Here is a 23,019-nt window from a genome sequence, read left to right as displayed (position 1 = left end):
CTAAAAGTGGTTCATTACAAGTCACTTCCACTCTGGCTCTACCACCTATTAGCTGTGTGACCTTAGATAAATTATTTAATCCTCATAAGCCTTAGTCTCCTCATCTGCAAAATGGAAACGAAAATAGTATCTACCTCACAGAGTTCTTGTGAGGCTTAAACGAGATAATCCAGGTCCGACCCAGCTGCTGTTATTCTTGGCCCTGTACATATTGAGAGAGGCTGGCTTTCCAGGCAGTGGATTTAACATACGTTTGCTTCATCTCATTTTTCCTTAAACTCAGGGGCTATGGACAGTCCATTCGCACCGCTAGAATCTTACCAGAAAAGGACAGAAGGCAGAACTCAAATCTGCTGAGAATAGATGGTTAACATGAAACATGGGGGATGACTCATGGCGGGAGGAGGTTCAGTGAAGCCCGAATGTCTCTGACAGTTGAGGACAAAGTGGCTGCAGATGCTTCAGAGGCTGCCCCAGGACACATTGCAGCCTGTGCAGTTGTTATTCATAAGACTGATGCCACAGTGATGTCACATAACCACCCAGAGGATGGCTCGTATTATTATATGCATTGAAACCAGAGTGAACCCTTCCCATGTTTGGGATAGATGTGGTGAGTCAGAGGAACACCTGTTAGGAGGTAGGATCTGGGATTGATTCTATTTTTTCCCCCTCTCTTACTAGTACTTTCCGGTTGGTAGCTGTGAGCCTCAGTTTCCTATTCTGCAAAGGGGAGATGTACCTCAAAAGTTGGGTAGAAGGGTAGAGTAGAATTAGATAAGATAATGTAAGCAAATTCTTGTTATTTCTGAATGACCTCTGGGAATATGTGGACAGCATATTGTTATTCAATGATAATTAAGAATAAGTTGAAGTACAGTGATGCTGCCTTGCACTTATCATTTCGCATTTAACAAAAGGACGTGGACAGGCATTATCGTATTTGAGCTTGATGAGAGCCCTGTGATCACCAGTTCACAGAGCACAAAGGTTTTGGGCCTTCCCCAAAGTAACACGACTTCAGAGGAAAATGGGAATTCCTGCTAAGAAGTGGCCATCCTTGGTGTATAAGCCCCTTTATCCTTTTAACCATGATATTCGGGATATTTTTGCTGAAGAGTTTTAACATGACCCCATGTCAAGACTAAGACCAAGGTCTTCTCACATAGCTACAGAAGATCACACACAGAGAGTGTCTTTGGCTGGTGAGAGGCTCATGAGAAGGAGCGTAGCAGGGGCCTCCTAGTGTCTCCTTCCAAACCTAAATTAGGCTTTTCATAAGCTCAGTCTCTGAACTCAGTTCTGTCTGGCTGTTTCCCCATCTTTCCCCTTGGAGGAAAATTGAAGGTTTAAACTGTTAGAACTAGACTTCTCTAATAAGCCTGTGTCACAGGTTATCACAGTGGTTGCATTTTATTTTGTTTTTATTTATTTTTTTAATTGGGCAGCCTCTCTCCCAACCTTTTCTCCCAAACCAGAATAAGTTCAGAGAGACTTCAATGGTCGCATTTTAAAGGTCATCTAGTTCTGTCACTACTCCTTGAATCTTGTCATAAGATCCTGGCTACTCGCAGAGATGTTGCTTGATCCTTTTGTAGGTAACTCTGTCTGAAGGCTCTTCATTGTACTGAGCTTGGGCTGTTCTGAGATTTATCACTGCCCCCCTCATCCTTTAGGTACTACAGAACAAATCTTTATCAGGAGAGGTGGGGACATAGGACAGTGGAAAGAGTGTGGACTTGGGATCAGACAGACTTGGTTTGCAATTTTCAGCTACCTTTCTGTGTCAGCTGTATGCTGTTGCACAAGTGACTTGTCTGCTGGAAACCTTAGTCTCTTCATTTATACAGTGAGAGTGGTGGGAATTGGAAATTATCTAGCCAACCTAGTAGGCACTGTCAATAAGATAGCATTTATATGAGATTGCCAGATATCATTAAAAATGACATTATGTCCAAGAAAGCCCTTCGTAAGTTGTTTGCAAATGTAGGCAGTGCTCCTCAAACATCACCGGAAGTCTCTCTGTATAGCTGATTTATCAAGTAATCTAATGGGACAACACAACTAATGACTCCAAGAATGACTTTCTAAGATGTGTCCTACTGAATCAGGCTCAAGCCTGCCCACAGGTTCCTGATGCTAATAGTTACAAACTGAGGAGTAGAGGCAGACTACAGGGCCACTCTGGTTTGTTGGATTCTGGATGGCAGAGAAAGGGAGGGCTTCCATCCACAAGCTTTTTGACACTGCTCCTCTCCTCAGATTTGTGACCTTTTCTATATTCCTGCCTAGAAAAGTCTTATTGACATCAGATTCTGAAAGTAGGTGCCCCCTTTCCTCTTTGGCTTCCAGCGTTCTGTTAATAATATAAGCTTATGTTTATTGAGTACTTACTATGTTCATATTTATTGCCTTATTTAATCCTTATGGCAATTCTTAGAGGCAAGTGCTAGTATTATCATATTTTAAAGATACAGAAATAAAGTGAGTCCCTGCTCTTTTGCTGTTCCCATCTATCAAGGTAAACACCTAAAGAGGCCACTATAATACACAGTATGATAAGTGTCAGGATGCAAAGAAGGGAGAATTCATTGTGCTCTGGAAGAGCCAGAGACACTTCTAAAAAGAGGTGACACTAGGCTGGACCCTCAAGTATGAATAGAATTTGCCAAATATAAAGGTTTCTAGGTGAAAGACTGACATGGTATGGGTGTGGTGGTGCTTGGCATATTTGGAGATTGGAAGTGATGTGGTGCACTTAGGGTCTGGGGCAGAGTCCAGTATGGCAGGGGTGAGAAGGGAGTGGAGGGGAGACAGCAGGGTGCCCATTAAGCTGGAAAGGGAGTTTGGGGTCAGAAGATACAAAAATTGACATGCCATGAAGTTGTCTCTTTGGGATATTTGAAATTTATTAAGACTGTGCACTTGTTAGAGGTTAAGAGAGAGGAACGGATGGTTAAGAATGGAAGTAGGCGTCCTTGGTACCATGCTGTCTATATTCCCGGAAAAGGCGTGTCCAGCTACAGAGGGTAGTGCTTTCTCACCTTGAACCCCAGTAACCACAAGGGCGGGTAGTGTCTTTCCTACCCTTGGATGGAAGAGTCCCATCCAAGCCCATTATTCTTTTAGACACGAGGGAACCGAGGCCTGGGAAGTTGATAATACCCTGTTTGAGATCTACAGAGAAATCAGTTGTACTACTACCTTCTCTTAATGCTCACTTCTGAAAAACCCCTCCCATGGTGCACATCTTAAATCCCTTCACAGCTCAAGTGGTTACTGTACAAGGCCTGTTCCCACCTGACCTTTTTGTTTCTTCTGCCCAAGCCAGACTTGTAAGAAAAGGTGGTCTGATTGAAGGCTGGGGAATTAGGATTGATGACTCTATGTTGCCTGGCTATTAGACTTACAAAATCCTTTTAGGATTCTGGGATCCTTCTCTGAGATATTTTAAAGGTTCACCATGCCATGAAGATCATGTCTTTTTCTATGTCTCCCCACCCCCACTGGCATTATTCTACATGGAAATGACTGTGATCTGGAAGGCCCATAGACAGCAAGAACACATCTGTATCCTCTGCAAGAATAGAAGCTATAGTTAAAGGACCTGTGCACCCACAGAGGAATGGACATGGAATTAGGCATGGTATATAATTAGAGTAGAGCTATGGAGAAGGCACATTTTGGCTCCTAGAGCTCCCCAGCTTCCTTCTGACAATAAAAAAGGGTAATGTGCAGTCGGTTGCTTTCAATAAAAGGAAGCAAAAGGATCAGCTGGAGTTTTTTAAAGTCTGTCTGCGTTTAGACTGCACCGATTGCCTGTCCAAGGCAGACTGATCTGCGTCAGGCCATCCTGAGGGAAGAGAGGTCACAGTTGGTCCCCCCACATCCAGAGGGAAATTTTAAAAGTTCAGTAAACTACTGGGCAATTATGGATTGCTTGGAACACCAAAAAGTGATTTTGTCTTTGAGGTTGATGATCAAACAACATCTCTGAGTCTCTGCTGTGCCCACTGAGGTGGATAAGTGGCCCCCTCGCCCACCATGAAAGAAAGAGCAGGCTGTTCTGAAGACATCTTTATTCCTGCTGAAATACGGGAGACCTGGTCCTCTCCCTGCCTGTCCCTCTCTGGATCTTATCCCTAGGTCATTCCCAAAGTACCGTTTCTAAAGAAGGTCACCGTATGTCGGGAGCCACTGAATAGCTGATCCCTGAGTTGGCTGCCAGAACACTAATAACTTTCTCCACCCTGGTCCCTTCCAGACATTGTACCCTCTAAGGCTGCTGTGCATTTAGAGGAAGATACTTCTGCTCTCAGCACTAGTAATAACTATTCACAATCATAATGAAGAGAAAAACCGCTCTTGTCAGAGTATCAGTGCCAGTTGAAAAGGCAGCTTGTTGTATATGTACCACTCCACTATGGTGCTGTTTTAATGTTGCTGTATCTCTTCAAATTGGAGTATGATGGCAGTCTCCGAATTGGCCTTCTCAGCTGACTGTGCTTCCCTTTTAGAAGGCACTTTATATGGGGTTGGTTGTTCCACTGGCTACTTGATATCCTACAGGGGAGCCTATTCTTGAACCTGATGTCAGAAGATGAACGTTGAATTAGCACTGAGAAGTCTGGGGAAGTCACTTACATGGAATCATTTGGTCTCTGAATTATGGTTTTCTCAACAGTAAAATGGGGATAATCCTACCTGGCTTACAGGGTTATCATGCTAGGAAGAAATAGTATGTGGATGTGCTTAGTGAAACACTATGAAGACCTAAAGGGTTGGGATTAACATTCATCATTGTTATGTGACTTAGCTGTTTGAGAGCAATTAATTTCCTTTTGCTTTGTGATACGTGCTGAACACCTATTGTGTACTAAGAGACCTTGTCCTGGGCCTGGAGCTGGGACACAGGAGTGTGAAGATGACAGATCCAGTGTCTGTGCTCTTGAAACTTACAAAGGCACCCTTGCCCAACACAGAAACTGCTCTTCCTGTACCGGTCCCATTTGCACCTGCTTACAAGTAAAGCAGACCTCTTCCTGGCCTTCGGTGATCTCTAATCCAGTGCTACAGTCAGGCAGCAGCACAGCTTGCTTCCGGCTAAAGAGCATTCTTGAGTGTTTAAGAGCACTGAAAAGAATTGAGAGGCGTTATCAATTTTCCCTGATCAAAACCCCTCTGGCCGATGAATGTACTCAGATAGTATCTCATAGGTGCTCTGTGGTACAGTGTATATGGGTGCTAATCAACTATTCAAGGAACATATGTTCTTTCTTGGTAACCTTTCAGGCACTACACACACAGAAGCTGAATTAGTTTATTCAGATGCGGTTGTGGAACTCGCTATTTTTTCACTTTTCTGACACAAGGAAATTTTTCAGATATGTTGTCTAACCTTTAAGAGTAGTCTAGTGAAACCAATGTAGTATGGGAGAAATAAACATCTTAAGTGACATCACTGAGGTACCCTGACATACGAAAAGTGAATCCACTGACTTTAGGATATACTTGAGTACACATAGGTAAGCCTCACGCAGACTTCGTGTAAAATTCCCATCTCTATACCTTCATTTGCTATTTGTTTAATTCTTGTTATATATGTACCACTCCACTATGGTGTTCTATTTACTTTCATCCTCACACATTTATAAACCACTGACTTTAATCAAGAAACACTTCTTTAAAGAGGACTTAGTAAATGTTTTTTAGGAAGCACAGGACAGCCATTGACTTGGGACTAACTAAAAGCATTTGTCCTGCCCCCTGGTCTACACAACCACCAGTGAGAAAAGAAAGCAGGAAAGCTTTGGAAACCATCTGAGTTTTTTTGCACCTCCATTGCAAGGGCTTCTTGAAGGTTCCTAAAGAAAACGGAGAGAGCTATATGACAGATCTTAAGCTTCCCCAAAGAAAAAAAAAAAAAAGTACTTTTTTCTTAAGAATTCTCCTTCCATTCTCAAAACTACTGTGCTTTCCAATAAATTGGGACCGGTTGGATTAACTCTTTGGAGACCCTAGCTGCCATTCTTCCATCAGTTTTCTCTCCCAGTGTCCCTAGAGCAGGTTAAAATTCGGACATTTCATAGCCTCTGTGCACAAAAATAATGAGATTGAAGGTAAACTATAGGGGTTTGCTCTCAGCTAGTTCAATTGAATTAAAATAACAGACGCTTAAACATTTTAAAGTACTTAACCAGGGTCTAGTTCTGCAGTGGAGATTCTTAAAGGCTGTTTTTCTTCCTCTTACAAACAGTGGCCCAACCTTGAAGAACAGAAAGCTGCTTAGCACCCAAATACACATGATTCCTTAAAACAAGTATAACACCCCTGGCTCCATTCCAGAACTCGTTCATGCCACAGTTCATCTGGATTCCTATAATTCCTGTATGTTCCCGTATCTTAATTGCCCATAGCTGTGTTGCCAGTACAAACAGGATGAGGGAAGAGTGCACACCCTTAATGAATACATCTACCAACCCTAAGAAAGCACCATCATTTGAAACTCTTAATATTCTTTCTGGCACTAAATGGCCATCTACTGAAGTGCTAATATGGATATCTGGTAACTTAACGTTTCTTCCAAGCAATGCTTACTCCCTACTATCTTTATATTCTACATAGAGGGCTACCATTTGGCATAAAGAAAAATTCAGACTTTCCATTCAGCTTTTCAAGGAAGTATATTTTGAAACAAATCCCTCAGAGTGCTCATTAATAGAGGATGGGCATTCTGGGCCAAGGTGGGTTCCAGAACCTTCCTGAGTTCTGTCCCACTGGCCATTTTCCTTGATGATTTGCAGTAGGACACAACTGGCCTACTGGTCCCCCTTGAAGAAGATATGCCGCTGGGCAGACTGGAAGACTCACTGTGGTGGTGGTGTGTGCCTGTACAGGTCCAGAGCCTCCTGCCCGTAGACTTGGCTGTGTCCCTCGTGTTGAGCAGCACAGTGGAAAGTGCCTGGTGCAGAGGAAGCACCTCAGAAGGAATAAGTTCTAGTGTGAATTCAGGTCCTTTTCCACCTAAACAAACTTGACTTGAGGACCTTTGTTCCTTATCTGTGAGTTTTGGGGATTGAATGAAATAACATCAAGGATCCTTCATTTTATTATACAACACTGTGCCCTGCAGTATCATTTAACACATGAATTCACAGGTTTACCAAATCAGACTTCAAATCCTTCTCAGCATATTTAAAATGAGGACTCACATCAAATAAGTATAGACTGAATAGGAGTATATTGTAAATATTGCACAGGGTGTAAGCGTAAGATGATGACATCTGCAAAATTGTTTGTGTGGAAAAGACCAAAGACTTGTAATTTATTAGACATTCAGAACACAGAGAATATGTAATGTGAGTGCAAAGATCAAAAAATAAAGAGAAAGAGTAATTCAGTGTTGGGATGCATTCAGAGAAGCATAAGTTCCACACTAAAGAAGGTGATAGATAGTTCTACTTCATTCTGCCTTGAGACTTATGTTCAGATGTAATGGTTCAGGTTTAAGATTGGGGCAAAGTAGAGAACAACTAGAATAAGTGAATGGCTTTCATGACAAAATGTGAAAGGAAAGAGGGGATGTTTGCTTACAGAAGAAAGGAGATGAAGAAGAGAAGATGCAAAAACTGGCTTTAAAAGCTGGCTTGATCGGCCAGGCGTGGTGGCTCACACCTGTAATCCCAGCATTTTGGGAGGCCAAGGCAGGCGGATCACAAGATCAGATCGAGAACATCCTGGCTAACACAGTGAAACCCCATCTCTATTAAAAAAAATTTAAAAAAAAAAACTAGCCAGGTATGGTGGTGGGCACCTGTCGTCTGAGCTACTTGGGAGGCTGAGGCAAGAGAATGGAGTGAACCTGGGAGGTGGAGCTTGCAGTGAGCCGAGATCACACCACTGCACTCCAGCCTGGATGACAGACTCCGTCTCAAACAAACAAACAAAAAACTGGCTTGGTATAAGTAGGATTGAGTGGAAAGGGAATAGATCATCTTATGTGGCAGAATTAGACCCACTGTGGTGCAGCTCTTATAGAAAGCAGCTGTCAGCCCAATATAGGGAAGAACTCTTGTACCACTGGAACAATGGTCAGAGGCTGAAGTAGACCACCTATCTGGGTTCTAAGATCTCTGTCACTGAAGGGTTCTGAGAGAAACTGTCTTGTCTTGTCTTGTCTTATAAAGAAAATTGCAGTAAGAGGAGTTAGATGCTTATAAAAGAGAGCACCTAATGGGTGCCAGGCAATCCCTTTGTGTGCTATCATTTCTAATTTCAATAAAGACTTGCAGAGAGACTGAACATCAGCTGTATTTGCTTTTCACTTCTCTAAAACTGGATAATCCAGACCATGTATTCCTCTTCATATTTATTCACTCTCGAGCCATTAATTTAATATGCTAGTAATAACAGCCCATGCCACTTGGTTAAGTTGGTAAACAGCTTGTAATCCTAGCAGGGTGTGCCCTGCCACTTATTAGCTTAAGCTTTAGGGCAGAGCAACAAATCAGCACAGTGCCTCAAAGTAATTAGGCAATTGCCTTACAGAAAAATTAGGCCACAAGCAAGAAGCTTACAGAAAACACAAAGAAAATCTCACAGTACAAGACATGCATTGGCCATTACATGCATCACTGCTATAATTTTGAAAAGATTAGAGAAAGATTTTTGGGCTAATAAGGACCCGCTACACCCATTAAGCATGTCAAAAGTCCATACTAGTCATTGCAGAGCTGCAGGGGAAAGTGCATTTGTTTCTGGAAAGGGGAATGTTGGCGTTTATTTGTCGTGGGATAAGAATGCTTTCTTTGCAGGGATTAGCAAGAATGTCCAATGCTGAGCAAGAATGTCCAGAGCTGTGGAGTTTAAGTCCTATTTTGCAAATGCTTGGTGTCATCCTGCAAAGATTTCACCTTCAGTTTCGTAATCTGTAAAAGGGATCAAAATAACATGTGCTTCTAATGTATTAAAAGGTTAAGGATGAGATCCTAAATTTCCAAGTTTCGTTCATTAAAGGAATCAACACAGGCTGGCTTCCTTCTACTGATCTTGTTTGAAGCCTTTGCTACTTTCTAGAATAGTATATTGTTATCTGTATCATGGAGTCACTGGCCTCATTAAAAGCCATGAAAGGACCAAAAAGATGATCATTTTGCTCCCTGGATATCACAGCAAACGAAAGCACAGATTGAAGGGAAGTGAGAAAAAGAGGAGAGAAAGAAAATGGAGCAAAGGAAGGAGAAAAGACAGTAAGGGAGAAAGGAAAAGAAAAAGATAAATTTATGTGCTTTAAGGGATGAGATTATGGCAGAGAAGAGCTGCTTCAGTGGCCTGTTCCAAGTGTGAGAACTGCCTTCCCTATTGAGGCCATTGGGAAGGGACACATGACATTCACGTTTTACCTGCCCACAAACGTGGATCCAGCTATACTCTTCATGCTCATGGGCTCTGAGACTCCTCTAGGTTAGGCATTGGCCTCTTAACAGCAATAGTCAGCCTGCCCTTTCAGCACCCAATGCTTTTACTGCTAACACCCAGTACACCCTACACAAACTGCCTGCACAGCCCTGAGCCTGATGAGAAATGTAGAGGAACTGAAGTGAAATAGGTGTCTCTGTGTAGGTGGGGTTTTATGAGGATGATGGAAACTTTGGAACAGAAACTGGAAACCCCATGTCTGACACAGTTCAAGAAAACTAAACACCATGGGCCGGCACCACTGTTATTTTACTTTTTTTGCAGTGTAAGAAGGAGCCCAAACACTCATGCTGACAGTACGCACAGTCTCAAATAGCAGTTAGATGAAGGCCAAGTCACATAAGCTGATGCTGACACAATTAGACTCACCATTGCCAACAGCTCGTCAAGTCTGATACCATCCCCCTCTCAGAGACTCTGTCTTTACATAGCAGATGCTCTGGTGCTGTGTTACATTTAATAGGTGGGATGGCCGGAGAGAAAATCAGAAACCACCGCTGGATGCGCTGTTTATTTCTCAGTCATTTTATGTTAAATTGCTGTGACTTGAATGTCAGCAGTGTTTGGGATGTGGTAGTGAAATAAAATCCATATCCAGTATGCCAAGACAAATTTCAGAAAACCCCAAAACACAATTGTCTTGGTTTCTTGCTGGCTGTGTCTGTGCACACACAAATAGTAGCTAGTTTATTGCCCTCCAACCACTCGGTGGGTTGCTTGTCTTGTCACATTCTGGGGAATGGCTAATGAACCCCAAACAACTTCCTTCAAAGCTGGGGATGTCAGGAATGAGGGGCCACTACACACTCATTAAGCATGTCGGAAGTCCACACCAGTCACTGCTGAGCTGCAGGAAAACTACAGTCATTTCTGGAAAGGGAAAGGGGGGGTTTGTTCTCTTCATTCTAGGGGCTTGGGAATAAGAGCGAGGGGATACCACTGAGAACAGCAGCACTAGGCACCAATGTATGGGGATCTGAAAGACCCTGGGCAATGCTGGTATTAATGAGGTGCCTCTCACTGGGAAACTTTCACACTGGGTGAGACCCCAGGTCTCCACATCAGGTTCATTCTCTTAGGGGGTATCCATGAAAATACTGTGGGCTTGCATTAAAGTTTTTCAAGCTGTATTGCAAGGTCAAACTTATCTCTAGTGGAGGAGGAACTGCTGCCTTGTTATTTGATTTGTATTTTGTTGCCAGCACGCTCCGTTGCATGTGTTGGTGTTTCTGCCTGGCGTGGTAGTCATGCCTTCAACTCAGATCTCCTTTGCACAGAAGGCAGGATACTGTGCTGAAAAGCTTTTGATTCAAAGGCCAGCCTCACTTTGACTTTGGCCCAAAGTTTTACTTTTCTCACTCTTGATTTCTTTATCTGTGAAATGGGGGTTAAAAAAGGCCTTTGCAGTGATGAAGTTAGTAAAGCTATTATAAAATGAGAAGGGGACATAAAATAGAATTCTGAGTCTGCAGTAAGATCAGGTCATTCTTTTTGGAGTAGGGAAGGTAGGATGGACATTTTTTATTCCTCTCTAGCTAGTTCGTGACACTGAGTAACCAGAAGGGAAGCCTGGTCAAGTGCATTGTGGTTAGACCATCATAGTCTAGGGCAGAAGTTCTCAAACTTGAGTATAAAAAAGAATTGCCTACTATTCACTCAGTAGGTCTAGGATGGAACCAAGTAACAAGCATATTAATAAGCCCATCAGGTGATTCTGATGCAGGGGGTGAGTGAACAAATATCTAACATAGTGGGATTTAGGGGAGAAAAACAATTTTTGAAGGCTCCGTCAGTGGAGAGCGTGATGTAATGGCAGAGCTGGAAGTGGGCGGTAAGGCCATCTAGCTCACCCTGCCACCACATTCAGGAAGCCCCACTGCATCTTTTGGGACAGAATGTGCCTTGTGAGTACACAGGTTCTTCCAGGGAGACCAGTAAGGTGTGATCTCTCACAACCTTGAAAGAGAGTGAGTTGTTTGGTTTCTTTCTTTTTTTTTTTTTTTAAATCTTCTAAATTATTAGAAAATTACTTTTATTATTGAGTCAAACTGGCTCCTTGGCTATATAGAAAGTAAGTCCCTGAAATATTTGAAATCCCTTGAGATTTGATATCCCTAAGTCTTCCCTTCTTCAATCTGAGTACTACCAGTTTCCTTCAGTGAGGGGTGCTGATCCTGGCTGTACATTAAAATCATCTGAGGAACTTAGAACTAAGGCAACCCCAGTCAATTAACTAGACTCTTAGGGACTTCAACCCAGGCATCAGGATTTTCAAAGTTACTCAGTTGATTAAAACGTGCAGTCAAGGCAGACTACTACTGCAAATCATAGAGGAATCCTATTTTTCCAGTTTAAGAGCTTTAGAACTCTTCCTCTTTTATCTGTCTTACTCTTTTTTTCTAGGTATAAAGCCTGATCAAAAGTTTAGGTGCTTGAGCCTCGTGTAGTGGCTCAAGCCTGTAATCCCAACACTTTGGGAGGCCGAGGCGGTGGGTCACCTGAGGTCAGGAGTTTGAGACCAGCCTGGCCAACATGGTGAAACTCCATCTTTACTAAAAATACAAAAATTAGCCAGGCATGGTGGTTGGCGCCTGTAATCCCAGCTACTCAGGAGGCTGAGACAGATGAATTGCATGAACCCAGGAAGCGGAGGTTGCAGTGAGCTGAGATTGCACCATTGCACTGCAGCCTGGGCAACAGAGCAAGACTCCATCTTAAAAAACAAAAAAACAAAAAACAAAAAAAAAAAACAAAAAACATCAAACGCGATGGTTCACGCCTGTAATCACAGCACTTTAGGAGGCCGAGGCTGGTGGATCACAAGGTCAGGAGATCGAGACCATCCTGGCCAACACAGTGAAACCCCGTCTCTACTAAAAAATAAAAAAAAATTAGCCAGGTGTGGTGGCGGGTGCCTGTAGTCCCAGCTACTCAGGAGGCTGAGGCAGGAGAATGGTGCAAACTGGGAGGCGGAACTTTCAGTGAACCGAGATCGTGCCACTGCACTCCAGCCTGGGCGACAGAGCAAGACTCCATCTCAAAAAAAAAAAAAAAAAAAAAAAAAAAAACCTTTAGGTGCTCCTTTGTCTTTCTGTATGTCTTTGTAGACTTCTTTTCTTCTGTCCTATATTTCAGCAGTTCTCAAATGTGAGGGTACATAGGAATTGCTCAAGGAGTTTGCTAAAATGCAGACCACCTGCTGAGAAATACTGTTAATCAGCAGGCACCTGTGCTGCTTTGTAAGCCTCGTTTAGCTTTTCCCCTAGGAGGGGGACTAGCTTGGACTTGATGTTCAGGTAATTGGTGAGTACCTCAGGCAGGAGGATAAACAAAACCTCCAGGCCACTACCAATTCCGTTCATACCCACACCTTCTGTGTTTCACTTTGAACTACTGACCTTTCTGGCTTATCTTGGAAAATCCCCCACAAGGACACTGAGACCAGTGCTCATCTGTCCTTGAGGATTGTGGTCAGTGCTGACTCCAGGAAAGCTGGTGTTAAACACTAAGGCCTCCTTCTTCTTTTCCCCTGGACTTTACCAATCTGCTTTTAATTGTTAACTAGGACTGGTTTCACCAGCTAGGAGTCAACCAATATGTAGTCACCCATTGGTTCTCAAACTTTGATGAGATGGTGCATCAGACTTTCCTGGATAATTCACATTTATCATGGATTCCTAGTCAAGGCTGATGCCATGGGTTGGGAACCTCACTTTAAGAACCACTGCTTTAGCAAATACAGCAAATACCTGTAGGTTCTTGACCCAAGCACCTACAAGCAAGTTTAGAGACACACACTTTCTCTCTGCCAGTTTTGTGGTGTGACCAATCTAAGAGGGAATAAACAATAGATAGATAGCTGAAGCATCGCCCTCCTGAAGGGCTGAACCCTAGACATCATTGGGGGACTTCTTGCAAACCTCAAATCTACATTCTGTTTCAGAGCTCATCACATATGAGTGACGTTGTAAGACCTTTATTCAGTTTTGTTTTTTATTAACCTTTTCTTTAACTTTATTTTGAAATTATTTTATTTTAGTTTTTAAGACGGAGTCTTTCTCTGTCACCAGGCTGGAGTGCAGTGGTGCAGTCTTGGCTGACTGCAACCTCTGCCTCTCGGGTTCAAGGGATTCTCCTACCTCAGCCTCCCGAGTAGCTGGGACTACAGGCACCTGCCACCATGCCCAGCTAATTTTTGTATTTTTAGTAGACACAGGGTTTCACCATGTGGCCAGGATGGTCTTGATCTCTTGACATCATGATCTGCCTGCCTCTGCCTCCCAAAGTGGTGGGATTACAGGCATGAGCCACTATGCATGGCTTATTTTAATTTTTTTTAGAGACAGATCTCGCTCTGTTGCCCAGGCTTCAGTGCAGTGACTCAATCATGGCTCATTGTAGTCTCACCCTCTCAGGCTCAAGTGATCCTCCCACCTCAGCCTCCCAAGTAGGTAGGAGTACAGGCACTTGCCACATTACCCAACTAATTTTTTATTTTTTAATATAGATGGGGTCTTGTCTTGCTTTGCTGCCCAGGCTGGTCTCAAACTCCTAGCTTTAACCAGTCCTCTCACTTCGGCCTCCCAGAGTGCTGGGATTATAGGCATGAGCCACTGTGCCAGGTCTGAAATAATTTTAGACTCACAAGAAATTGCAAAAATAGTGCAGAGAGTTCCTGTGTACCCTTCAACAGCTTCTCCCAATGATAATCACAACTATAGTACGTTTTCAAAGGGGATGGATACCCCACTTACCATGATGTGATTATTAGGCATTGCATGCCTATATTGAAGTATTTCATGTACCACATAAATATATACACCCTTAATTTTAATTTTTAAAATTAAAAATTAAAAAAGTAGAACATATAAAAACTGAAGAAATCCAAGCCTAGTTAATAGTATTGTACCAATGTTGATTAACCTTTTTAATAAAAATAGTCCTAATATGAACATTGTAGTGAGAGGTGAAATTGCTTGATGCAGAGCTGTTTAGTGGAAAGTTAGGATTCTCTTGTCACCTTTTCTGATGGTCAGGTTTATAGTAAATCAGATGAAATGTTAAAGGATAGTGGGGGGAGTCTGTGAGAACTTTGGTGACTGGAATTTCTCCCTATTCAGTGGAAAGGAATTAGAGTATATAGCGTCATTTATAAACTGCCCCAGGACACTTAGCTCCTCCTGTTCTTTCTCTCCTCTTCTAATTAAGTCTGTCAGTTAGTCAAAGCATCCTTTCTCTTGGGGGCATTCACGAAAGGCCCACTGACCACTTGGCAGCTTTGTTGCGGGATAGGAAGGGAGGCAGGGAGGAAACTGTGGAAATTTGTGCTAGACCCAGCACTCCAACTTTCCATCTGCTTACTTATATAATCCTGACAATACGATCCATTACATATGAGGTAGAAAATTATTTACTTCATTATATAGATGAAGAAACAGGCTCAGAAAAGCCAGATAATATCCCTGTTGCCACAGAGCTGGGAACTGGTTGATTCAGTTCAACCAGTTCATTCTTAACTGGATTAGAATTCAGGTAGCCTTGAAGGTCCTTCAGTACATAAGAATCCTATAACTATATGAGGCTTTGGCAGGGCTACCTACAAAACTTGCAGAATCCTTCTTCAGTATGAAAATATGGGGTATCTTGTTTAAAAAAAAAAAGGAAAAGGAGTACTGTTGAAGATGCTAAAATATAAAACTTTTTCCTTTGTTCCATGGTCTCCCTCTCTCTGTCTCTCTCTCTCTCTTTCCAACTGTCGCGGTGTTTTTTTATGTGCTGTTTGATATTGTGCTCTCTTGGGCATGGGAATGCTCCTAGAGTGACAGGAGACTCTCACAGGGACTTGAGACCCTTGCCCTAAAACTTGGAACATGCAGCCCAGCAGCTGCTGGGGTCCCCCTGCCACAAGCCCACAAGATTGATGACACATTGAGCCAGGTATCTCCCTTCCCATGGGACTGCCACTTCAACCCATAGGGTTGCAAACTCTGCACTGGGATGTGGTTTGTACCTGAATTAAGAGCGAACACAAAAATCTCAGAAATCACCCACTAAAGAATTCTTTCATGTCACCAAAAGCACCTGTACCCCAAAAAGTATTGAAAAAAAAGTTTAAAAAGGAGTGGGTGAGAGACATGCTTTTACTGGGTTGCTCCCTAAACATATTGTGGCACTACCAGCTTGTGGTGGGGACAGCTGCCACCAGGCCCTGCCCTGAAATGGCATGGGTTGTGTGTCTGACCCCAGCTCTCACTGGGTGGAGGAAAACAGTGGCCACTGGGTGGGGCAGGGAAGGCAGGGTGAGACTGGGGACACCAGAGGGCAAGGGGTAAGAGGCAGAGAGTCCTGGGCAAGTGGACAGGTGACAGGAGGTGAGATGGCCTGGGGCTGAGGTCCCCAGCCCTCTGTGCATGCTCCATTGTCCTATAAGACCTCATTTACAAAGCATCAATTCAAAGATGAAATGATTGAGGATTTCAAGATGATGACTAGAGAGGCCACAGAGCACTAAATTCAGGTATGAGACCTTTCTGAGGATGGAGAGACCCTGTGCACCTGTGCTGGCTACACTCTCATGAAGTCCACCCTAGGCTGTGGAGAAAAACTATAAGGAAAGATTTGTGAGTTCAAAGTGCTTACATACAATAAGTTGGTAAATTTTTTGGAGCAGATACAAGTCAACATATAATGTACATACAGTATTATGTGATTAAGTGCTATATTTAAGTTTTTTTGTATACTGTTACTTTGGAAATTAGTGACTAGTTAGATTTTCTCAGGTTTTTTTTCTCTCTCTTCCTTCTGCAAAATATGATTTGGCATGTGTGGCCAAGGCTGAGGTGAGGGGGACACCACTTGATGACATACTGGAATCTTCTATGTGCAAAATTTTCCCTGGGAGGAAGGCCCATGAGAAAGCCTGGGAGGAGGACCAGAATCAGCGTCCTGGTGTGAAATCCAAAGGGTTGAAGGAAAATCGATTTGATTGAACTGAAAAAGTAGGTCAGAAATTGAGAGAAGGGAGCGGGCCAGGATGTGAGTGTGGATAAGTTGGCAAAGGTCAAGCACAAGTACCTGACCACCTGGCAATGGAATAGCAACTGGGATGCGTATTACAGAGGACTTTAGCGAGAACTCCCATTCCAAAGGGGGAAATTAGTTCTTGGAGGAAGCAGAGGAAAAAGCTCCATCCCTCCAAGACTAAGTGGGTGGATCAGAGCTGCACAAGCCATTAAGCCCCTACCCCGAGCTCCCTCCGTGGAGGGCGGGAGCCTGCTGCGTCCCGACTGGGCATCGAGGGGCCTTTTTGGGTCTCCCTGCCGCGTGTATAGGGTGTTTATGAAGTAAAGGCAGGGTCAAAGGCTGCTAGCGCAATTTACAGCAATTTTGTTTTTTTCCAAATGAGGAAACATTTGGCCAGTTGCTCACGTTCCTCAGCCAGCCAGGGGGCTTGTGACCCAGAGCAGATGACAGCACAGGACAGCTGGCATCGACCCCTGGAAGGGGTAGTCGGTTCTTCAGTTGACAGTTTTTACCACACTCTCACGCGCTGGAGCAGGAGTACAGGCAGGGAAGGCTGCCGGCTCCTCCTGGCCTGGCCGCTTCGCTGTGGTTACAAGACCAAAGCAGAGTGGCTGATGGAGGCTGCTCAGCAGTCCTTTCACTGTGTGTGTTAGCTACTTCTACTTATAAAACAAGGACCAAAAATGCAGATTTGTGTTATTAGACAGTTGAAATATAAACAGCCTAAATGCTTATAAGAGCCAGAGGGGAGGAGGGCTGTTTGCCAATGTATAGGAAGCCCAGCTGAACAACTGTACTTAACTAGCAAGCTACTCCTGTAAATATTTGCAAACGCCCTTTCAAAGCTCAAAAGCCTAGGACAGGATCATTGGATGATTTGCTTAGAAGAAGAAGAAACAAAATTGACCTCATGGTCTGAGGCAGCCATAAAAAGAAAGAGTGTGGATGGGCAGAGGACCAGAAAAGTGGGGGGGGGATGGTCCAAAGTTTAATAAACACAAAAGAGATAAAAATAAATCTCAATAGCACTTATTTACAAACTTGATGGAAGGATAAGATTGAGGCGGGCGGGTGTGAAAGATGGGTGCTTGTGAAAGTGGAAGAGCCCTGCAGGGATTCCACTGAAAGGGCGGAGGGCGGGGGGGGGGCCGCAAATTCAGTGAGATGTTTATTCTTCCTAATGACAGGAAACACGCTGAATTAGCTTCGCTCTTCCAGGATGCTCCTTCAAAGAATGTTTGAAGCTTCTACTGTCCAATGCGGAGGCTATGCGAAGATGAATGCAGCATCAGCCTGTGGAAGGTTTTGGCCAAGAGGGTGGGCAAAGCCAGAAAGCCTGGCCCCAGACCGGCCTAGCCTTCTCTGGGTATCTGGCCTGTTTTCAGCTGAGCTGGTCAGCATAGGACAAGCTGTTCCAATCATGAGGGCGGGCATATCCCAGAGGAGAAAAAGTATTTGTTCTCAGCAACTACCTTGTCAAAATGCTGTGCTAGGGGACTCCAAAAGCCTTTCTGCGCGTACCAGTGCTCCCTGGCCTGGAAGCCGCCCATCAACTAATTCGCAGTGGTGATGCAGTGGATCATCACCATGTCTGCATGAATACTTTTTTTCTTTGAAACCTGGATACTTTGGATTTTTGGGGTTTTTTTGTTTGTTTGTTTGTTTCTGAGACTTCTGACTCATGGGTTATAAAGCCTCAATTCACACAGTCATTTTATTAACCAGTATGGAGCAGACTGGTGTAGAAATTCCCTGCTTCTCCATGAGCCTGTGTGCTGAGAGTCACACATATATAGGGGAAGGAGATGGGTTGGGAGAAAGTTCCTATGAAGGCAAAAATTCAGGTGTCTTAAGATGAGAAAATGTTGGTGTGTTCCTAGCATCTTTTTTTCTTCAGTGTAATCGTCAGGGCATGGATTTCCCAATAAATCATGGAAGGTATTTACGTCTATTTTAAGATCGGCAAGATGGCTCATTTATTTAAAAAGAAGTTAGTGTTGCCAACAGTCAGATGCCTGAGTCTTTCAAGAGACTCCTGTTGATGACCAAGTATGCAAACGGGGTATTTGGTGAACTCCATGTATACAGAACCCTGTCCCAGATACGCGGGAAAGAAGAAAGACCTGGCAAATCCAGTCTCTGCCCTCAAGATTCTTAAAATTTCACAGGGGAAACAAAATAAACAAACACAATTCAGAAGTAATAAAAACATTTATAAAAAACATGAACAACTGTGAATGATTATTTGTAATGAAGTCAGATAATTGAAGAGTGGGTAGAAAGAAATGGAGCCACTAGAGTTGGATGAAACACTCTGGAAAGGGGCAAGAAAGTGTATAGGAGATTTTGGAAGAAGACTGTGGAAACATACCTGTAACAAGTGGTCTGCACAGTGTAGGTGCTTAATAAATGGATATTGTATTTGAAAGCATGGAGTTAGAATAGGACCTGCTCTGGTCTTGGTTTAGCCTCAGTTGCACATTCAAAGACATTGGCAGATTCCAAAAAAAAAAAAAAAAAAAAAACCAGCACAACTCTAAAGCAACCCAGGAGCTTAATTGACTGATTGATTGATTGATTGATTGATTGATTTTTGAGATGGAGCCTCACCCTGTTGCCCAGGCTAGAGTGTAGTGTTGCGATTTCGGCTCACTGCAGCCTCCACTGCCAGGGTTCAAGCAATTCTCCAGTCTCAGCCTCTGGAGTAGGTGGGATTACAGGTGCATGCCACCACGCCTGGCTAATTTTTGTATTTTTAGCAGAAACAGGGTTTCACCATGTTGGCCAGGGCTGGTCTCAAACTCCTGACCTTAAGTGGTCTGCCCACCTCAGCCTCCCAAAGTGCTGGGATTACAGACATGACCCACTGTGTCCAGTCTTCCTAGGAGCTTTAAATTGTCATGTGCCATCAGCAACTCTGTATTTTACATGGTTTAGAACTGAAGGAATTTGTGCCAATTCTTTTTATTCATTAGCTAGGATGACCTCCCGCCAACAGAGATTATCCTGCATAAAGAATTCTAATACTGGATCTGGTATAAGTTAGTACGTGGGTTATACTTTTGTTTATTCAGATTTCCTCATCATAACTTGACTAGAGAATATGTTAAGTCATATGTGTGTGAAAAACTAAAATATTGAAGTCAAAGGAGATATGATATATGAGCCTGGTTGAAAAAAAAATTTATTTGGATGCCAAACTTTCAAGGAAAAAAAAAATACATGGGCAAACTGCTGGCCATTAGGAACTATTTTCTTGGCATATCTGATTAAAGTGTATGCAGGCCTGTCAGCTCTCTCCAGGCATCAACTGTCATAAACTTGTCCCAATTCAAAACCATCTATGATTTTCCACCACTCTGTCAGCCTTCAAAGGATGGGGTTAACTGCATGCTTTCAAATGGAATTGGAAGTGGTTTGTTAATCTCTATTAATTTGCTACTCCTATAACTAAATGCACATGTTTATTTTATTTCTTTTTTTTCTGGATAAGTTGTTAATGACATTAAATTGGCCGTCGGAAACTAAATTATTCTGTAGATATTTTCCTTATGGCTTCTTGGGATTATCTCATGCTAGTCTTTTCTGAAAGCACAATGGATTTTATCATTTTCAATGATTGCCCTAACTTTTTACAGATGCCATCCCGCCCACTTTCTACAGACCCTACTTCAGAATTGTTCGGTTTGACGTCTCAGCAATGGAGAAGAATGCTTCCAATTTGGTGAAAGCAGAGTTCAGAGTCTTTCGTTTGCAGAATCCAAAAGCCAGAGTGCCTGAGCAACGGATTGAGCTGTATCAGGTAATGTTCATTTTTTTTTTTTTTTTTTTTTTTTAAAGACAGAGTCTCTCTCTCTCTCTGTCACAGGCTGGAGCACAGTGGCATGGTCACAGCTCACTGCAACCTTGAACTCCTGGGTTCAAATGATCCTCTTGCCTCAGCAGTCTTCCCACCTTGGCCTCAAAAAGTTTAGGGATTACAGACATGAGCCACCATACCTGGCTCATTTAGGTTGTTGTAATGGGCAATCAGTTTGAGGTCTTAACACAAAAGAATTCTAGTGTCTTAGATTTTCTTAGCTGATATAAGCCATTCTATATAGTCACAATCATGATATAGGCCCTCATTTGCTATTACTGTTATAGTAATAGCTTGTTCCTAATCACTCAGGAGGGAAGAACCCTTTAGAATGCAGTATTGAAGTTCTGAGCACACTTCCTCGGTTGCATGAACAGCCGGAGTATGTACTCTTGAGAGGGTTTGGTTCCAGAATTCAACCCCTTAAACTGTAAAGTCAGATAAACTGTAAAGTCCGATTCCTTCCTGAGAAGCAGTCAGCTGACCTTCCTTTACTCATCCTATGGCTGTTTCTTTCTCCTTTTCTATGATTTTCTCTTTGTTCGCTTATTGTCTTCTCTCTTCCTGTCTTTTTCACTTTTTTCCTCCTCTCTTTGCAACCTCCTGTGTCTTTATTAACCTTAGCCCATTTCCTTTTCCTTTCTAATTCTACCCACAGTCTCCAATCCACCTACCCAATACAACCCCCACCCCCCCGCCCACACACACACACACACACACACACAGTCCTGACGTCTCCTATTCTCATCTTTCTAGTAGAGTTGGAGTTGGTGGGCAGCAGCGTCAAAATATAATGGTAATGATGATGAAATGCCAACTTGCTGAGATTTTCAGAGATGTTCTTAAAAGCCTGTTACCGGAGTGTAGTCTACAGGGCATTTGCATCGGCATCACCTAGGGGCTGTGAGAAATGTAGAATCTCAGGCCCCACTCTAGACTTTACACAGTCAGAATCCCCATTTTAACAAGATTCACAGGTGCTTCTTGTGCACATTAAAAAACCACTCGAAAAATCCTGAGTCTGGTGCAGCCTTATAAACAGGCAACTTAAATACATCCTGATGCCATATGAATAGTGGTACTCGCATATAGGGTATAGGTGGGGAAATTTCACCAGGGAGCCGACATTTTGGTGAGGCCTTGAGAAGTAGCTATTAAAACGCAACGGGGGATCATCATTCTTGGCAGGATGGGCAGTCACTGCAAAGACAGTCTTGAATGGGCTTGCTGAGGGTACCTGGTACATAGTGCTCAGTGCCTGGAGGTGAGGAGAGACTAGGGAGAAGGTGACCCTCCAGAGATAGTGTGTAGAGTGACACTACAGAGGATTAAGAACAAACCCCTTGGGATCCCCATGATAAGGGATATATATATATGACAATATGATTAAAACATGGGACTACTTGAGAAAAAGAAATTGGCATCTATGTACAGAAACCTCTGGTTTCTCTGGAGTCTAATCATTTGGAATTTGTGATCATTAGGATCAAAATTTTCTTTGTATTCATTATGAAAATGGAGAACTACCATACAAATGAATATGAGACTTGAAGAAGAGTTTAAAATACTCAAAGCAGTCGTATTGTTTTCTTTTTCTGTTTTTTGAGACAGCATCTTGCTCTGTCACCCAGGCTACAATGCAGTAGTGCAATCATAGCTCCATAGCTCACTGCACCCTCAACTTCCAGGGCTCATGCGATCCTACAGGTGTGCATCCCCATGCCTAGCTAATTTTTTTTTTTTTAATTTTTAGTACAGATGAGGTCTCGCTTTGTTGCCCAGGCTGGTCTCTAACTCCTGAGCTGAAGCAATCATCCCACCTCAGCTTCCCAGTGTGCTGGGATTACAAGCATGAGCTACTGTGCCCAGCCCCAGTTTTAAAGTAGTAGTTCACATGGGTATTCATGAAGAATAATTCTTACTTATTTAAATAGGCCCTCGAGAACCTGTTTTTGGAGACTTTTAAATCCTAACTCGCATTCTGGGTAGCACCAATGGGCCGGCCGTTGCTCGTCACCCCAAGGTCAGAGAGCATGCTTGTGTGACCAGACACTATGCTGAGCAAAGAGTTGGAAGTATTGTTTCCAGTGATACTCACAGCTATACTATGGAGTTTGTAAAATGAAGTGTTCTTTCTGCTATTCTATTCTTTTTCCATTTCACAGAGAATGATGCTAAATCCCAGAGAAATTAAGTAACTTGGCCAGGGTCACACAGGTAGGAAATGGCAGGGCTGGGATACAAATCCACCTCTGACTCCCAAGTCCTTCCATCTCCTCACCACATACTATACTATTCCTAGCAAATTTTTCCCTTTCTCTTACCCTTGGGATAAGCCAGAATAGAAGAATAATAAGACAAACGAGGCTAGAGGATGAAGTAATATTTGGAGGGAAAGCAAAAATTGGTTCCTATGAAAAAAAGCCAGATTAAGGGTAGCCAGATAAATTACAAGATGATTTAAGCAAACAAACAAAAAATATGATTGTATCTCCTTTTTCTTTTCTTTTTTTACCAATTAAGTCACTCTTAAATTTCCTTCTGTGCTGACTATAGCATCATAGGTTGCTCTCTTTGGCCCTACTTTAGTTAGCTTCAGTAAATTGAAGGCAGGGTCACCTAGGTCCTGTTACCTGTAATGGAAGCTGCTAAGTCACTAT

The 23,019-nt window shown here is 43.0% G+C and overlaps 1 protein-coding gene across 3 annotated transcripts in view; it reads left to right on the top strand.

The window, feature by feature from the left end:
* TGFB2 (transforming growth factor beta 2) overlaps positions 1–23,019 on the top strand; it is a 102,579-nt gene that overhangs the window by 44,380 nt on the left and 35,180 nt on the right. For all 3 annotated transcript variants that reach the window (XM_050780339.1, XM_050780347.1, XM_050780358.1), the window contains one exon: positions 20,139–20,302. In XM_050780339.1, coding sequence (XP_050636296.1) covers positions 20,139–20,302 — 164 coding nt within the window. The remainder of the gene's footprint in view (positions 1–20,138; positions 20,303–23,019) is intronic.

This window comes from Macaca thibetana, chromosome 1 (assembly GCF_024542745.1).
Source record: "Macaca thibetana thibetana isolate TM-01 chromosome 1, ASM2454274v1, whole genome shotgun sequence".
Taxonomy (NCBI): Eukaryota; Metazoa; Chordata; class Mammalia; order Primates; family Cercopithecidae; genus Macaca; species Macaca thibetana.
Note: the sequence above shows the minus strand (reverse complement) of the source record. Positions and strands in the feature narration are given on the sequence as shown.